The 18,885-nt window shown below is 36.9% G+C and overlaps 1 protein-coding gene across 1 annotated transcript in view; it reads right to left on the minus strand.

Annotated features, from left to right (window-relative positions):
• LOC140507322 (vomeronasal type-2 receptor 26-like) overlaps positions 1–18,463 on the minus strand; it is a 46,208-nt gene extending 27,745 nt beyond the window's left edge. Inside the window, 3 exon segments of the mRNA XM_072615437.1 lie at positions 10,620–10,911; positions 17,507–17,735; positions 18,382–18,463. Coding sequence (XP_072471538.1) covers positions 10,620–10,911; positions 17,507–17,735; positions 18,382–18,463 — 603 coding nt within the window.
• Positions 18,464–18,885: the final 422 nt, after the last annotated feature.

Raw genomic sequence — 18,885 nt, forward strand, 5'->3', positions numbered from 1 at the left:
ATAAAATAAAATAAGGGAGTGAACAAGTTCTGGTATATGAATGTAATGGAGTACTGTTGTTTCATAAGAAATGAGCAGGTAGATTTCAGAAAAACCTGGAAAGACTTAGATGAACTAATACTGAGTGAAGTGAGCAGAACCAGGAGAACACTGCACACAGTAATACTAACATTGTTCAATGACCAACTTTGATAGACTTAGCTCTTCTTAGCAATGAGATAATTCCAAAACACTTGATGGAAAATGCTATTCACATCCAGAGAAAGAAATATGAAGGCAGAATGCGGATTGAAATATGTTATTTTCTCTTTTTTGTTGTTTTTTCTTCTTTCTCAGGATTTTTCCCTTTTGTTGTTTCTTCTTTCACAACATGACTAATGTGGAAATATGTTTAATACAATTGTACATGTATATCCTATATCAGATTACATGTCATCTAGGAGAAGGGGAAAATGAGAGGGGGATTTGTAACTCAAAATGTTATAAAAGTTGATGTTAAAAACTAAAAATAAATGAATATAAAAAATTAAAGGTGATAGAAGCAGCTACGAGGTTCAGGGGATAGTGTTGGACCTGAAATCACGAATATGTATATTCAAATAGTTGTCTGGCCCTGGGTAAGTCACTTAATCTCGATTGCCTCAATTTCCTTATCTGTAAAATGTGGATAAAAATACCACCTACTTCCCAAGGTTGTTATGAGGACCAAACAAGGTAATATTGGTATTGCATTTTTAGTACAGTGTCTGGCACATAATAACAGCTATATGAAGTCTAACTGCTCTTATTTTCCCTATGAATATCACAAAAAATGACTAGAAATAGTAAAGAAAACGATAATCTCCATTATAGCTCTATATTTTCCCACCCCTCTCCCCAACATGAATCCACTTATTTTTAATCAGAAGCAATACAGGTAGAAAAGATATCTATATTCAGGATAGTGAGAAATGTGCTCAAATATGTAAACAATAGATTTAAAGACATAAAGCAGTAATGTCCCATTCTAAGAAAACCGAATGACCAAATAAATGAACTTACAAAAGGCAAAAAGCAAAAAAATCACATGAATAAATCAAGAAAAATTTAAGACCATAAAAATAATGTGAAGACGACCAATATGAAGAATAGAAAAGCACCAAAACATTAAAATTCAAAGAAGCAATCACAAATTGACCTTTATAACAGACAACAGTAGTGCCCACTTTTCAGAAGGCCTAGATATTTTTTTTAGCATTTTGCTGGATCTATGGTCTCTTTAATGCATGTGCTTCAATGACAAGATCACAATCTTTTAATTTGTGCACATTTTATGAGATTCTTATCCACCTTCTCTATGAAATCATTCACAGAGATAATGTGTAAAGTATGTATACCTCTTGACAAACTGTGACTAACATTGTATACATGAACTATCTAGAAATTATACCTAGCTATGTGATTTGTATATTTATTTTCCTGTTCATTAATCTTTTCAATGATATGACATCATTTTCTAATTCTAAAGAAGTCTTATTTGGCCCACAGGGGCTAGGATATTGCACCCACTCCTAATTGTTCTCCCTGCATCCAGTCTTTGTCCTCACTTAGTCCATCCTCTACATAAAGGACATCATTATTCTGAAAGCACAGATGTAACTCTGTTACTCTCTTACTCAAGGAGTTTCACTGGTTCCATATTGTTCTAAGCTGAAATTAAAACTTATGTTAGGGATTTAACACCTTTTATAATCTGTCTCCTAATCTTTCCAAATTAACTCTGCATTTCTCCTCCTACATCTGTGTTCTAGCCAAACTGACATAGTGGTTCTTGTCAATAATTCACGTTGTGTCCACCATACCTGGATAATGTCACAAGTTTCTTCCGTGGTCCAGATGTTCCCCTATTCACCTCTACCTGTTAGATTCCCAGAGCCTTTTGGCTCTATTCAGGGAAACACAACTCCCATCATCTCTATATGGTCTCTATTGTTCTAGTCCCAATTTTTAGTTATTCTTCTATTCCCAAAATATTTTGTAATTATTTTGAATGTGTTTTGCATACATAGCTAATAACTACAATGTATATAGCACTTTAAGATTTGCAAAGCACTTTACATGTATTATCTCAGTTGGTTTTCAAAACAACCTTGGTAAGTGGGTATTATTATTATCCCAGTTTTGCAGATGAGGAAACTCAGGCTGACAGAGAATAAATGACTTCCTCAGGTTCACACAAATAGTGTCTGAGACAGGATCTGAATTTTAGGTCCAGCAATCTATTCACCATACAATCTACTTAAGTGAATTCACCTCTGTCTTCTTTGCAGAGTTGGGTGACTAAGGGAGAGGAATATCACCATGATGTTAGACTCAGTAGATGTGCTAATTAATTTTGATGAATTGATTTCCTCTCTTAATTTGACATTTTTTTTTACAAGGGATGACTTTCTGAATAAGAAAGTCAGAAGCATTTGTTTGAAAATAAAGGTACTGTTTGAAAAAAACTAATTTTAAAATAACAAAATGCTTACTCAATTTAATTGAAGACCCCCTTAATCAATTTAGTCCAAATGACTCCTTGGAGAACCTAATTCTGTGTTACTGAAATCCTTCCCTATTTGATAATGGAAAAGCCACCCCTGAATTACATGAACCCTTTAAGGAAACATTGCTCTATTTTTTTCTTTACTAGGTGTGGATAAAGAAGAATCTCTTATGCCTCATTGCATAATTTTGCAATGTTGTTTTAAACAATGACTTTGCCAAGGAAGTCAGAGATGAAAACACTTCCTAACATCGCTCACAATTACTCATGTAGCCAAAGTAGCTTGGATTAAAACCAAGGATCAATGACCCATCAAAACTGAACGTAACCAGGGAAGAAGATATACATTCGATGAAATGGGATTTCCAAATCTTCCTGGTAAAAAGACCAGAGTTCAGCAGAAAATTCAATCATCAAGCATAACACTCAAGAGAAGATACAAAGGTAAATAGGAAACAAACAAACAAACAAAACCCACATCTTATTCAATAAGGGTAAATTGTTGGCAAACCTACATGGGAAAATGATACTTGTAACTCTTAAGAAATGTATCTTTAGGGGTGGAGCCAAGATGGCAGAGTAGAAAGACACACATACTCAGGGTCTCCCCCCACAGCCCATAAAATACCTGTAGAGAAGGACTCTCAACAAATTTTGGAGCTCAGAAGTGGAGAACAACAGAGTGGAGGAGATTTCCAGCCCAGGGTGACCTGAAAGACCCACGGGAAATGTCAGTTGCACTGGAAGCAGAGCAGAGAGTGGAGCCCAGCACAGCCTTGGCCACGCATTGTGACAAGATTCTGGGAGGAGGACACTTCGGAGGTGGAATCTTCAGTTGCAACAGCGGGTCCTCAGATCCCTCAACCCATAGGTGCCAAAGGTCAGTGACAAGGTTTTTTCAGCTGGCCAGGAAGGGAAAAGGGCCTTCCCGTAGCTCTGGCCTTAGGCAGTGGTCACAGAGGCCACAATGGGCAGGCGGCAGCAGTTCTCAGGGCAGCCCCTACATCAGCCACATACATTGTTGGATCATAAAACCCCTGGGGGCACTGAGGAGCTGAGTCTTACCTCAGCCCTTTGTAAAGGCCCTGAGAGAGCTGGTCTTTGTCTCACAACGAAAGGTGGCCCTGCCCATGCAGCTTATCTGAAAATCAGCCCCCAGCACTGATTTGGTGGAACCGGAGGCCAGGTGGCTGTGGAGAGGTAACTGCTAAGATTCTGGACACAAAAATCTCCCTGCTTCCAGATTAGTGTACACACTGGATTGTGCCACATTGGAGGAACAGAGATCTTACAGATTCCCGGAGTATACCCTACTCTTGACAAAGGACTTAAAAGTCAAATAACTGGTTGGAAAAATGCTCAAAAAAGGGAAAAAAAATAAGACTATAGAAGGTTACTTTCTTGGTGAACAGATATCTTCTCCCATCCTTTCGGATGAGGAAGAACAATGCTTACCACCAGGGAGAGACATAAAAGTCAAGGCTTCTGTATCCCACACATCCAAAATAAATATTCAGTGGTCTCAGGCCATGGAAGAGCTCAAAAAGAATTTTGAAAATCAAGTAAGAGAGGTGGAGGAAAAACTAGGAAGAGAAATGAGGGAGATTCAATAAAAGCACGAAAAGCAAATCAACACCTTGCTAAAGGAGACCCAAAAAAATGCTGAAGGAAATAACACCTTGAAAAATAGGCTAACTCAATTGGCAAAAGAGGTTCAAAAAGCCAATGAGGAGAAGAATGCTTTCAAAAGCAGAATTAGCCAAATGGAAAAGGAAGTTCAAAAGCTCACTGAAGAAAATAGTTCTTTCAAAATTAGAATGGAACAGATGGAGGCTAATGACTTTATGAGAAACCAAGAAATCACAAAACAAAACCAAACGAATGAAAAAATGGAAGGTAATGTGAAATATCTCATTGGAAAAACAACTGACCTGGAAAATAGATCCAGGAGAGACAATTTAAAAATTATGGGACTATCTGAAAGCCATGATCAAAAAAAGAGCCTAGACATCATCTTTCATGAAATTATCAAGGAAAACTGCCTTGATATTCTATAACCAGGGGGCAAAATAAATATTGAAAGAATCCCGTGATCACCTCCTGAAAGAGATCCAAAAAGAGAAACTCCTAGGAACATTGTGGCCAAATTCCAGAGTTCCCTGGTCAAGGAGAAAATATTGCAAGCAGCTAGAAAGAAACAATTCAAGTATTGTGGAAATACAATCAGGATAACACAAGATCTAGCAGCTTCTACATTAAGGGATCAAAGGGTGTGGAATAGGATATTCCAGAAGTCAAAGGAACTAGGATTAAAACCAAGAATCACCTACCCAGCAAAACTGAGTACAATATTTCAGGGGAAAAATGGTCTTTTAATGAAATAGAGGACTTTCAAGCATACTTGATGAAAAGACCAGAGCTGAAAAGAAAATTTGACTTTCAAGCACAAGAATCAAGAGAAGAATGAAAAGATAAACAGCAAAGAGAAATCATAAGGGACTTACTAAAGTTGAACTATTTACATTCCTATATGGAAAGACAATATTTGTAACTCTTGAAAACTTTTTTCAGTATCTGGGTAGTTGGCGGGATTACACACACACACACACACACACACACACACACACACACACACTCACATACACAGACAGAGAGCACAGGGTGAATAGAATAGGATGGGATTATATCTTAAAAAAATAAAATTAATCAGTGAGAGAGAAATATATTGGGAGGAGAAAGGGAGAAATAGAAAGACGAAAATTATCTCTCATAAAAGAGGCATGTAAATGACTTTTCAGAGGAGGGACAAAGTAGGGAGGTGAGAGAAAAAAACATGAAGCTTACTCTCATCACATTCGACTAAAGAAGGAATAAAATGCACACTCATTTTGGCATGAAAATTTATCTTACAATACAGGGAAGTGAGGGAGAAGGGGATAAGGAGGGTGGGGGGGATGATGGAAGGGAGGACAGTGGGAGAAGGGAGCAATTAGAAGTCAACACTCTTGGGGAGAGATAGGATCAAAAGACAGAACTGAATAAATGGAGGGCAGGACAGGATGGAGGGAAATATAATTAGTCTTACACAACACGGCTATTATGGAAGTCATTTTCAAAAGTTCACAGATATGGCCTATATTCAATTGCTTGCCTTCCCAAAGAGAATGGGTGGGGAGGGAGGGATGAAGAGAAGTTGGAACTCAGAGTTTTAGGAACAACTGTTGAGTATTATTCTTGCAACTAGGAAATAAGAAATACAGGTAATGGAGTATAGAAATTTATCTTGTCCTACAGGGCAAAAGGAAGATGGGAAGATGAGGGAAGGGAGAGATGTTAGAAGGGAGAGCAGATTGGTGATAAGGGTAATTAGAATGCTCAGCGTTTTAGGGCGGGGGGAGGGGAGAAATGAGGAGAAAATTTGGAACCCAAAAATTTTTTGGAAATGAATGTTGAAAACTTAAATAAATTTTAAAAAAGAAATGCATCTTTTTTATAACATTTAGAAGAGGGTATGCATAGACAGAGGGTATTGGTGTAAGTTGACTTTAATGTGATGATAAAAAAATTAATTAAGGGATAAAAAAAGATTTTACTGGGAAAAGAGGAAAAGAGGGAGGTGGCAGAACAATGTAAATTACATCACATGAAAAGGCACAAAGACCTATTATAGTAGAGGGAAATAAGAGAGGGAAATTTGAGGATTTGCTCAAAGAGAGAATGACATACACACTCTCTTGGGTATGGGAATCTAGACTGTAGAAAGTAGGAGAAAGCAGAAAGAAAAGGAAGAGGGTGGATAGAAGGGAGGGCAAAAGGGAAGGAAGAAGTGGGAGGGGAAAGAAAAGGGAAGGGGGATGAGAGAAGTGAGGGCACATTAAAGGAAGTAATGGTCAGAAGCAAAATACTAGTGAGGAAGGAAAGGGAAAAAGGAGAGAGAAAAGCATAAATGGGGAAGGGGAGGAATAGAGTAAAGAGAAAGACACAGTAATAATAGCTGTGAATACGAATAGGGTGAACATTCCCATAAAATTGAAACAGATAATGGAATGGGTTAAAAATCATAATCCTACAATATGTTGTTTACAAGAAACACATTTGAAACAGAGAAATACATACAGAGAAAGGTAAAAGTTTGGATCAAAATATATTATACATATGCTGAAGTTAAAAAAAAAAGCAAGGGTAGCAATCCTGATCTCAGATAAAGCAAAAACAAAAATAAATCTAATTAAAAGAGATAAGGAAGGGAACTACATCCTGCTAAAAGATACCATAGACAATGAAGCAATATCATTACTGAACATATATACACCAAGTAGTATAGCATACAAATTTTTAGAGAAGTTAAGTGACTTACAGGAAGAAATAGACAACAAAACTACACTAGGGGGATACCTCACCTTCCCCCTCTCAGAACTGGATAAACCTAACCACAAAATAAACAAGAAAAAAGGTAAGGAGGTGAATAGAATTTTAGAAAAGTTAAATATTGTAGATGACTAGAGAAAATTGAAAGGGGAGATAAAAAAGTATACCTTTTTCTCAGTGATACATGGCCCCTACACAAAAGTTGACCATGTGCTAGGGCATAAAAGCCTCAGAATCCAGTGGAGAAATATTAAATGAATCCTTTTCAGATCATGATGTAATAAAAATTACATGCTACATACGACCGTGTAAAGATTTAATATTAATTGCAAACTAAATTATCTAGTCCTAAAGAATGAATGGGTCAAACAACAAATCAGAGAAGCAATCAATAACTTCATTCAAGAGAACTACAATAATGAGACAGTATACAAAAATTTATGGGATGCTGCCAAAGCATTCTTTAGGGAAAATTGTATATATCTAAAAGCTTACATGAATAAAATAAAGAAGAGATGAATAAATTCGGCATGCAACTAAAACAACTAGAAAAAGAACAAATTTAAAATTTCCAATTAAATACAAAATTAGAAATTCTGAAAATCAAAAGAGAGGCTAATAAAATTGAAATTAAGAAAACTATTGAACTAATAAATAAAACGAAGAGTTGGTTTATGAAAAACACAATAAAATAAAGAAACATTTGGTTAACTTCAGTAAAAAGAAAAAAGAAAAACAAATGACCAGTATCAAAAATGAAAAAGATAAATTCACCATCAATGAAGAGGAAATTAAAACAATAATTAGAAGCTATTTTGCCCAACTGTATGCCAAAAAAATCTGACAACCTAAGTAAAGTGGATTAATATTTAGAAAAATATAAAGTGTTCAGATTAATAAAAGAGTAAATAAAATATTTAAATAATCTCATTTCTGAAAAAATATTGAACAAGCCATCAATCAACTCCCTAAGGAAAAAAAAAATCTCCGGGGCCAGATTTACAAGTGAATTCTACCAGCATTTAAAGAAAAGTAATTCCTATATTGTATAAATTATTTGGGAAAATAGGCAAAGAAGGAGTCCTACAAAATTATTTTTATGATGCAAATATGGTGATGATATCTAAACTGGGAAGAGTCAAAACAAAGAAATAAAACTATAGACAAACTTCCTCAATGAATATAGATGCAAATATTTTAAATAAAATATTCAGTAACTTCTGAGGTTAGTACATGATGACCAGGTGAGATTTATGCCAGGAATTCCAGGTTGGTTCAATATTAGGAAAAGTATCAGCACAATCGACCATATCAATAACAAAATTAACAGAAACCATAAGATTATTTCAATAGAATGAGAAAAAGCTTTTGACAAAATACAACACCTATTCCTACTAAAAAAACTAGTTAACATAGGAATAAATAGAGTTTTCCTGAAAATGATAAGTAGTATCTATCTAAAACCATCAGCAGGCACTACATGTAATGAGGATAAGCTAGAAGCATTTGCAATAAGATCAGGAGTGAAACAAGAATGTCCATTATTGTCACTGTCATTCAATGTTGTACTAGAAATGTTAACTTTAGCAATAAGAAAAGAAAAAGAAATTGAAGAAATTAGCATAGGCAATGAGGAAACAAAGCTATCACTGTTTGCAGATGGCATAATGGTATACTTACAAAATCCTAGAGAATCAACAAAAACTATTTGAAATCATTAGCAACTTTAATAAAGTTTCAGATATAAAAGAAACCTGTATAAGTCATCAACATTTTGACATATTACTAACAAATTCCAGCTGCAAAATATAGAAAGAGAAATTCTATTTAAAGTAATTATAGACAATAAAAAATATTTGAGACTCCACCGATCAAGACAAATCCAGGAAATTTATGAACACAATTACAAAACACTTTTCACCCAAATAAAGTCAGATCTAAATGGGAAAAAAAATCAGCTACTCATGGGTAGGCCAAGATAATAAAATAAAAATGATAATTAATTTACTTACTCAGTGCCATACCAATCAAACTACTGAAAAGTATTTTAGAGAGCTAGAAAAAATAACAAAATTCATCTGGAGGAACAACAGGTCCACCATATCAACAGAATTAATGAAAAGAAATGCAAGTGAAGGTGGCCTAGCAATCATCAAAACTACTTGGTACTAGCTAAAAAAGAGAGTAGTGAATCACTGGAAAAGGTTAGGCACACAAGAAACAGTAGTCAATGACTATATCAATCTACTTTTTGATAAGGCCAAGAATTCCAGCTTTTGGGATAAGAATTCATTATTCAGCATAAACTGCTGAGGAAACTGGAGAAATTGTATGGCAAAAACTAGGCATAGACCAACATCTTACACTGTGTACCAAAATAAAGTAAAAATGGGTCCACAATTTAGACATAATGGTAGTATTGTAAACAAATTAGGAGAGCAAGGAAGAGTTTTCCAGTCAGATCGATGGAGAGTGGGAGAATTTATGACCAAACAAGAGGTAGGGAACATCATGAGATGCAAAATGGATAATTTTGATTACATCAAATTAAAAAGATTTTGCACAAATTCAATGCACCCAGGATTAGAAAGGGAGCAGAAAGATGAGGAACAGTTTTTATATCCAGTGTCTCTGATAAAGGGCTCATTTCTAAAATATATAGAGAACTGAGTCAAATTTATAAGAAGACAAGTCATTCTTCTATTGATAAATGGTCAAAGGATATGAACAGGCAGGTTTTAGGTGAAGAAATTAAAGCTATCTATAGTCATATAAAAGTGCTCTAAATCGCTATTAGAGAAAGGCAAATTAAAACAACTCTGAGGTGTCACATCAGATCTGTCAGATCAACTGGCATGATGAAAATGATACATTTTGGAGAACATGTGGAAAAATTGAAACACTAATGCATTGTTAGTGGCATTGTGGATTGATCCAACTATTCTGAAAGCAATTTGGAACTACGCCCTAAAGGCTATAAAACTTTGCATTCCCTTTGATCCAGCAATACCACGGCTAACTCTGTATCCCAGAGAGATGGTAAAAAAAAAAATGAGAATAGGACCCACATGTATAAAAATATTTATAGCAGCTCTTTTTACATTGGCATGTATATACTAACAGCAGCGTTGTACAGTGACCAAATTTGATAGATTTAGCTCTTCTCAAAAATGCAATGATATAAGATAATTCCAAAAGACTCATGATGGAAAATGCTATCCACATCTAGAAAAAAAAAAAACAACTATGGAGTCTGAATGCAAATTGAAGGATACTATTTTCTTTTTTTTCTTTCTCCTCGTTTTCCCCTTGTATTTTAATTCTTCTTTTGCAACATGACCAATGTGGAAATACGTTTAATATGATGATATATGTGTGTCTTATATCAGATCCCATGTTTTTTGTGGAGGGAAAGGAGAAGGAAAATTTAGAACTGAAAATCCTGTGAAAGTGAATGTTGAAAACTAAAAAATAAATAATATATTTTAAAAAAATACATTTGACTTGCTTAAAAGCAAAAACAAACGAATGAATGAATGAATGAACGAAAAGATAAATAAATAGATAGTAGAATAGGATGGGATCTCAGAAGTCACCTAGTACAATCTATAGCTAAAGGAAATCTGCACTATAATTACGCTTCTCAAGTGGTCACTCAATTACTGCTTGAAGATCTTCAATGAGGAAAATAAATGTATGATATGTCAGGTTCAGTAGGTCACACCTGTGGGAAATTGTAGAGCTCTAGTAGAGACCCCATCTGGACAGATAATGCAGAAGTTGCTCCTCCAATGACAGTCACAGATTTATCCTGACCCCCACAGCTGTAATTAGGTATGTTCTGATTTTGACCTGTTAACCATCTCAGGGAGCTCTCCAAGGTTCTTTGATCACTGTGGTAGGTGTTATAGAGGTGGTATCCCAGGGTAATATTGGGTAGTAAGTTGAGATCTTGGTTGATGTCTTCCACAGCAAAGAGTAGGGCTAGGACCTGCTGGTAATTTTTATACATCCACCTATGGAGAAAGAAAGGGGAAGATGTCAGAAAACAAGGGAAAATTATCCAAAGGCAATAAGTTTTAGATGGAGGCCTTGCAATTGCCATTTTAAAAGGTTAAAGTCCAGAGGCCAGAGCTCAGTCAGTTTGGTCTATATGTGGTAATATCCGCTACACATTCATTGCCCCACTATGTTTCACCTTTTATGAATTCCAGGGTTAAGAACAATTTGTCACAATTGCTAGTACTCTACTGTTGGGGGTGTAAACTCAGTTCCATGTGGACAGTCTCGGGCAGGTAAAAGTGAGGACTTCTAAACCTTAGAGTTCTCATGAGGCCCCCCAGGGAACAGCAGGGAATTGAGGTGTGAGACCGAGCTATCTCGTGCATTTCCGCCTCTTCGCGTGAGGAAAGTGCTGGGAGAGAGCATCCCCGCCCTCGAGATTGGCCCAGATCTGAGCACACCTATTGTTATCTAACAGGCACGGTATTCAGGTGCAAACTATGTGGCAGGAGAGCTTAAGTAGGGTCAGGAAAGCCTGAAGGCGCTCTTAGCGCTGAGGGGCCCTTAGAGGATAGAAGGCCCCTCTTCCTTCTCTCCTCTCTTCTTTCTTCCCTCTCCCCTCTCTCCCCACTTCCATTTCTGCTTTCATTCTCTTACTGTAAGATCTTTGCCTCCTTGGGAGATTTCCCTCTCTCCTAAGGAAGAGTTCCCCCTGCACATGTAACCAAGACCCTGAATAAAGCCTAACCCTCGTTCGACTCTGGAAAGTCTCTTCTCTCATACGTTTATCCGGTTTGGCCAGCCGAAGACCTGCGATAGGTAAGGTAAGACTCGGGCAGCCCTCAGGCCTCTAGGCCTGGCACTCTACTATCCTGAATTATTCATCATACAAAAGCACTGACCACATTCAAGGTTCTGTGTTTGCTACAGTAAAAAAAATAACAACATACACTGTTTATGGTTGATCCTTGAACTCAAATTTATAATGTGGCAATTCAGATAAACTATAAAGTGCATGAAATTATGTGATAACAGATCAATAAGACAAAAATAAAAAATAGTTAAGGGAAGAATGAGAGATCACTCCTGAACGGAGTTTCAAAAAACATATAATTAATGATACTTTCATTTATTTTGACCTAGAAGGAATACAATTTCAATATAAAGAAATGGGAGCTAAGTTGCTTTAGATATGAGGAATTGAATGAACAGAGATAGAGAGGTGAGAAATAACAATACATGCTAAAGGAATGATCATAGAATCAGCCTCCATGTAACAACAGATTGTACAACCTGACCCTCTACCTTATACTTTGAGAATCACTCAAGAAGTTGTCCTCTTTGTCAGGCTCTGTCACCACATGCTTTCTCTGTATTCTACCAATATCCCATTGAAAAAAGCAGCAGGTCATGATTTTTTCCATCCATGTTGAAAGAAAGGAGAGGTCGTTTTATTTTTCTGTTGAAGCCAACAGGCAAATAGGAGCCTGGCTCCTATTTGCCCTTCTCTGACATGAGTTGAATATGTCTTTTTATGTGAGTCTAAAAATGGTGTATCTGACAAAGAAGTTACAGTGCCTCCTGTATTTAAGGCATCGATTTTTCATGTACTTCATTCTTAGCAAATTATATAAAAACAACAGGTAATTGTATTATGTCAGTGAATTAGCAGATTATCAGGATAGTGATAATCCTAGGAACACTTAAAAAGCTGATATTGAAATTCCCCATGTCCATGATGGAGAAATTCATCACTCTGACTTTTGAAAAATGTGTCATGGAAGTCACATGTTTTTCCCCACCCTGACTTGACACCATTGACATCATAGGGTGAACATATTGCAAAAATTTTATGCCATCTCCACTGTGCTTACATCTACTGCTTTATTTGCACTGACCATGTGAAGAGGTCACTAAAGAAGCACTAGAATTCACTCTGATGGTTGAAAATCAAGTTGAGAGATATAGAAAGACCAAGGAAGCAGACTTGCTGTTTAAGACGTCGACAGTATGAAATTTCATTTATAGTGTTTCTTCTTTTCAGCATATGTAACACGGTAAGGGTAAAATGAGAACCTGTCATTGGATCCAGTGTCAGGCCTAAAGGCCTAAGGGCTACCCGAGTCTTTCCTTACCTGTCGCAGGTCTTCGGCTGGCCAAACCGGATAAACGTATGAGAGAAGAGACTTTCCAGAGTCGAACAAGGGTTAGGCTTTATTCAGGGTCTTGGTTACATGTGCAGGGGGAATTCTTCCTCAGGAGAGAGGAATCCTCTTCCCAAGGAGGCAAAGATCTTACAGTAAGAGAATGGAAGTGGAAGTGGGAGAGGGGAGAGGGGAGAGGGGAGAGGGGCCTTCTATCCTCTAAGGGCCCCTCAGCGCTAAGAGCACCTTCAGGCTTTCCTGACCCTAATTAAGCTCTCCCGCCACATAGTTTGCACCTGAATACCGTGCCTCTTCTCAGCCCTTAGACAACAATAAGTGTGCTCAGACCATGGATTAATCTCGAGGGCGGGATGCTCTCCCTAGCAAGTTTCCCACAGGGAAGAGGCGGAAATGCACGAGATAGCCCGGATCTCACACCTCAATTCCCAGCTGTTCCCTGGGGGGCCTCATGAGAACTCTAAGGTTTAGAAGTCCTCACTTTTACCTGCCCGAGACTGTCCACATGGAACTGAGCTTACACCCCCCAACAATCCAGTAGAAGGATTGCATCATGACATTACCAAGGTATTTAGAAACTTTTTTTCTGCTTCATGTAAACAAACCAATAATTTAAAACTTCCTCCTGATGGTCATTTTAGATGTTTATTTAGATAGATTTTAAGTGCCTTTCACAAGGTGGATGAACTGTATGGCATATGGCACAGATCTACTAAACTGAAAAGTCACTATAATATTCCCATACCCAAGATGACCAGCACTGACCTATTCCAAAAACTCAGAGTTCTGGAGGGCCATCTGTGTACTATGCAAAAAGATTCAATGCCTGGTATTCAAGAAGAACCCCTGAAGATTAAGAAATTCATGGTGAGACAACATCAATATACCAAGACAGTGTGTTAAAATATATTTGTACACCAGATTAAGTAGAATCAGAGAAAATAAAAGCTGTCAGACCATAGAAAACTATTACTTAGGAAGGAAGAAGAATGGGGCCATGTGTGAAGATTGAAGAGAAAGAAGTCTATAGACAATGAGAATTTTATAAGGGCAAAGAAATCTACAGGACAGAAGAAACTTGCATTAGAAACCTTTTAGAGAAAAGAAGTCTATTGAACAAAATAAGGAAAGAAGCTTGTGACAGAAAATAAGTCTGCAGAATAGGAACCTGCAGCTGAAAGCAAGACAGAGAAGCCAACCACATAAATTCCACTTGTCTTTTTATCCGCTAGGCCACAATCCATTGTGTCAATATGGATGGCATCATTGGGAAATTCTAAAAAATAAATACAGCTAAGAAAAGGACAAGTTTTTTTTTAAATAGCTCTTTGAGTACTCTTTAAATTTAAATGTAAAGAAAATTACAACAATTTGAGTTTAAAAAATCAACAACAAAAAAGGATGGATCATTAAAGGATTTCTATTTCCAGCAATGGGACAGTAGGGTTGCACAGTGGATAAAGCCTGGTGTCAGGAAGGTCTGAGTTCAAATCCAGCCTCAGACATTTACTAGCTGTGTGACCCTCAGCAAGTCCTTTAACTCTGTGTGCCTCAGCCTCTTCATATGTAAAATGGGATGGAAAAGGAAACAGAAAACGACTCCAGTATCTTTATCAAGAAAACCCCAAATGGGGTCATAAAGAGTCAGATGTGACTAAAATGAGTCAGACATGACGGAAATGACAGAACAAAACAACGAATTTACAAATAATGCAGTCCCTACTGCAACACCTAACATTTTCCCATCAAAAACAGAATGGGAATTATTATTTCTGTCTTCCTATACAAAGCTTTGATCTTAGTATAGTACTAAGGAGGCAAAAGAAGCATCTTGTATCTTTCCTGTTTTGATGTGAGTAAATTTATCATTAAATTAGCCTTATGTTTTAGTGTAAAATGAGCAGTTATATCTACTTCACTATATCTGAGTTTTGCCTGAACCCTAGTTCCTGCAAATATTTTCAAAATATGTTTTTATTCTTATCAATATTCTCCCTACCAGAGACAAAGTCATTAGATGTTGGTCAGTTCATGTCTGAGTACTGTGAACTCTGTCCTAAGCTTTTCTGGTATGCACAGGTATTATTAAAAAGATTTAATTTTTTTAAAAAAAGATAATTTAAATCTTTATATCTCCGAATTATTTTTATTCCCTCATCCAAGTCAGCCATGTCTTTTAACAAATAATTCATTATCAGAGAAGAAAGGAAAAAATAAGAAAAAAAGAAAACATTCAGGGAACTAAATAGTGTATAAAAAAGAAACTTGTTTTATATGCAATGTTCGGCACCAGTTGACTATGCCCTCCCTCACCTCTTCAAAGGAACAGGACCTTCAAAGGAGAGAGATCACTTTTTCCAAATAACATTGACACCTGAATACTTCAAAAATCATCGTAACAAATTATTCCAGTAATCTACTTAATGATCACACTATTTGTCAAGCCCAAATACCTATGTAATGTGTTATTTTCTTATGAACTGACAAAAATCAACAAGAATTTCTTTCTGTATTCCCAAACTCAAATTACCATTTTTTATAAATTATAAAATATAAATTTTTATTCATTTATATTCTTCTTTCTTTTCTGTCTTTCTATCTCTTTTCTAGAGCTCTTTTCTGGAGCCTTAATTGATCACTGAACTTCTCTGGCTCAAAAAAATCTTTTCTTATTCTGTGTATTTAACCTGTGGCACAGAACTAGACTAAAAGTTTTTTTAAGGCCTGTCAGTTGCCCTCAACCTGATTTAACGCATCTGTCCAGATGGTTTGCTGGGATGTGGCTGTTGCACATGATAAAACTTCTTGGAGCCATAGGCAGCAGCTGGGTGAAGGTGGTCACCAAACATGGATGAGCAGCTGATGACTTTGAGCAACTCTGTCTCACTTAAATCCAATTCACACACAGGTCAAAATATCATCCCATGATATCATTTGTCCTCTTCAAAAATGAAGGATGAACAACAACAAAAACAGGTTAAACATTTAACCATCTCACCATCTAAGAATTTAAATTTTAAATTTTGTCTTTATCCTAATTCTGGGACCAAGAAACAGGAATTCTAATGGGGACTAGAATAGAGTGAGGTTGCCGATGGTTGTAATATCCCTTTCCTCCAGGATTTTCCTTGGAAAATCAAACTCAATCTTCCAACCTCACAGCCAAATAAATCTACTTATTCTGATCCAGTGCCTTAGGCAACGGTCAGGAAATGGGTGGAATAGGTCAGTTTTATTTTACCTTTTCATACTATATGCAATCCTTAGAAATCACGTATTATCAGTTTACTTAACTGAGATTTTTTCTGTGAGCCAACCTACCCCTCTCTACAACAGCTTAGACTATAGCAATAATGCTTCTTGAACTTTCCTCTTTTTTTTTGTAGAAAGCCTTAAGGAACTTAGGCAAAAATGATGATAACTAACAGGGATATATGGATCAATGGAGGGTTTTGACATGAGGTAGACATAGTCATGTGTGTAGACATTAGGAAAGTAGCCAGTAGACAGGGGAGATTGAATATCAGTGACAGAGTGGGAACAGTAGAGGGGGAAATCTGTTGCAGAAGGCAAGATGAAGTGGAATCACTTGTACATGCAAGGGGATTTACGTTGGCAGGGATAGAGGTTACCTCTTTATGTGAGACAGAGAAGGAGGAAGGCCTGGGCTCCTTAAAGACATGGTTCAAGTTAAAGATTTTCTGCGAGATTTTCCCATTTCCCTTAGTGTCAGTGCCTTCCCTCTCAAATTACTCTCATTTCATACTACACACATCATGTTTGTACTTGGCTGTTTGTATATTGTCTCCTGTTAGACTGTGAGCTCAAGAGCAGGGAGCATGTTTTCAGCCTTTTTTTGTGAGTGTACCCCCAGGACTTGGCAAAGACCCTGGCACAGAGAAAATTCTTAATAACTGCTCGATGACTGATTGGATGCTTGAGAAACATTTTTAATTGTGTTAGACACTCCCACCATTAAAAAAGGAAACATGGAACATGTGATAAGATTTTTGTTTCCATTTGTGGCATACTGAAGTATACAACTTTACATTAGTGCAGATAACAACATTCACTTCAAACATAGTTAAGTAAAAAAGAAGGCACATTGCTTACAGGCAGAGAAATATTACTTCATTATGCTCGCCTTGTTCCTGTGGTCTCTATTCTTAATTACCCAAATTAACCCATTTCAATATGTTAGAAGGCATCTCTTTCTTATCTCTTAAATCTCTCTATTATCTCTCTGTGTTTTTCTATCTCTATCTCCCTTTTGTTCATATGCTTAAGGACATTAAGAGAGGAGGTAAAATAGAATGAGGGAAAATCATTGACAAAGGTGTGGTACTCTCAGACTATGGTGGTGACCATTTGTTCAAGCCACACTTTTCAGAATCATTAGGAAAAAAACTCAATCCATTAAAATAAGAAAATATGAATAGTCACTTACTGAAAATGATTACAAGCCTTTTGAGGATGTTCTAAGCCTGTGAAAATGTTCACCTCAACTGAATACAAGGGGAAAAATCCCCCGACAATCAGGTCTCCTTCTCTCCAGACATCATGGCTGGTTTGTTGGAAGCAGGAAAGATTTTCAGTTTTGAACACGGAAAGAGGAAGATGTAGAACCAGAAGCAGAAACAGAAAAGTGAAAAAGGAAGGTATCATGGTAGTGAAGCCTGAAAATTACAAGCCAGTTGTAAGTCCTTAATTAGTAAAGAGCTGAGAAACAGATAAGGCTCAAATATGCCAAGATAAATGCTTCCTAGAATAGGATATAATCCCAGAACAGGTGCTCAGTGTCTAGTATATCTGAGACACCTGAGAAAATGCAAAAGAATGTAAATCAGGTCCATGTCAGAGACAAAGACAATCTTAGAAGAGCAAAGGGATATTTTTAAAGGTCTTAAATGTGATTCTGAGTGCTGTTGTTATTGGTGATGCCTGGGACTGCACCCCCTTAGACTTCAATCTACAAAGATCTTTCTCACTGAGGAAATCTAGAAGTCATCTTTGCCTGAGGACTCTGCACCTGTGTCCCTAAGTTCAGGGGAAAAACAAAAATAGAAAAGTGTGTTTGGGCACCTCCTCCTCTTTTCCCATTAATAACCCTGGGGAAAGAAGAGGTCTGGAGCCCCCAGGGACTGCTCTCCAGCCCACAGAACCTGTTTATGTGTCTGTGTATTCTGCCCCTGAAGTCACTTTGAGTTAGGGTATCAGGAATTGCATCAGGCAGGCATGTGGAGGAGCTGATACCAGGGATGGTAGATGTTGATGCAGGAAGTCCACAAAAGGTGAAAAGGTCAAAATGCCAATGGAACCTACAGTCTGTCAGGTCTATGTCTTCTTCTTCTCCATAGTTGATGGCACTTTGGTCAGGGCAACACAGGCCTACTTTGGGTGACATTCAGAACAATTCTTCCAAAAACCCAGTCCCTGATTATAGAGGTAACCCACTTTCTGTAGGCACACTAAGTATCACATACAGACACATTAATCCATGTGCTGTCTGCCAAGCTATAACTATGCACAAATGAGCCAGGGGTGAAGAAGATTTTTTTGTAAAACAAATGATCTGGCTAAGCAAGGGAGAAAAGCTTGTGCAGTTCTAGTCACTCTGTACTTAACAATTTTCATCACTATGTCTTTTGTTGAAGAAAATTAAAAGCTAGTTTCTACAAGTCATAAATGACATAAGAACTGTAAATGCCATTTTGACTCCCCATTGCCTACTTATTAAAGGGAACATACCTTAATTGTCATTCAAGGCCACTTACAATCTATATTCAATTCAACTTTTTAGGTCCACTTCAAATTATCTTCAACAGG

Source organism: Notamacropus eugenii, chromosome 5, assembly GCF_028372415.1.
Source record: "Notamacropus eugenii isolate mMacEug1 chromosome 5, mMacEug1.pri_v2, whole genome shotgun sequence".
Lineage (NCBI taxonomy): Eukaryota > Metazoa > Chordata > Mammalia > Diprotodontia > Macropodidae > Notamacropus > Notamacropus eugenii.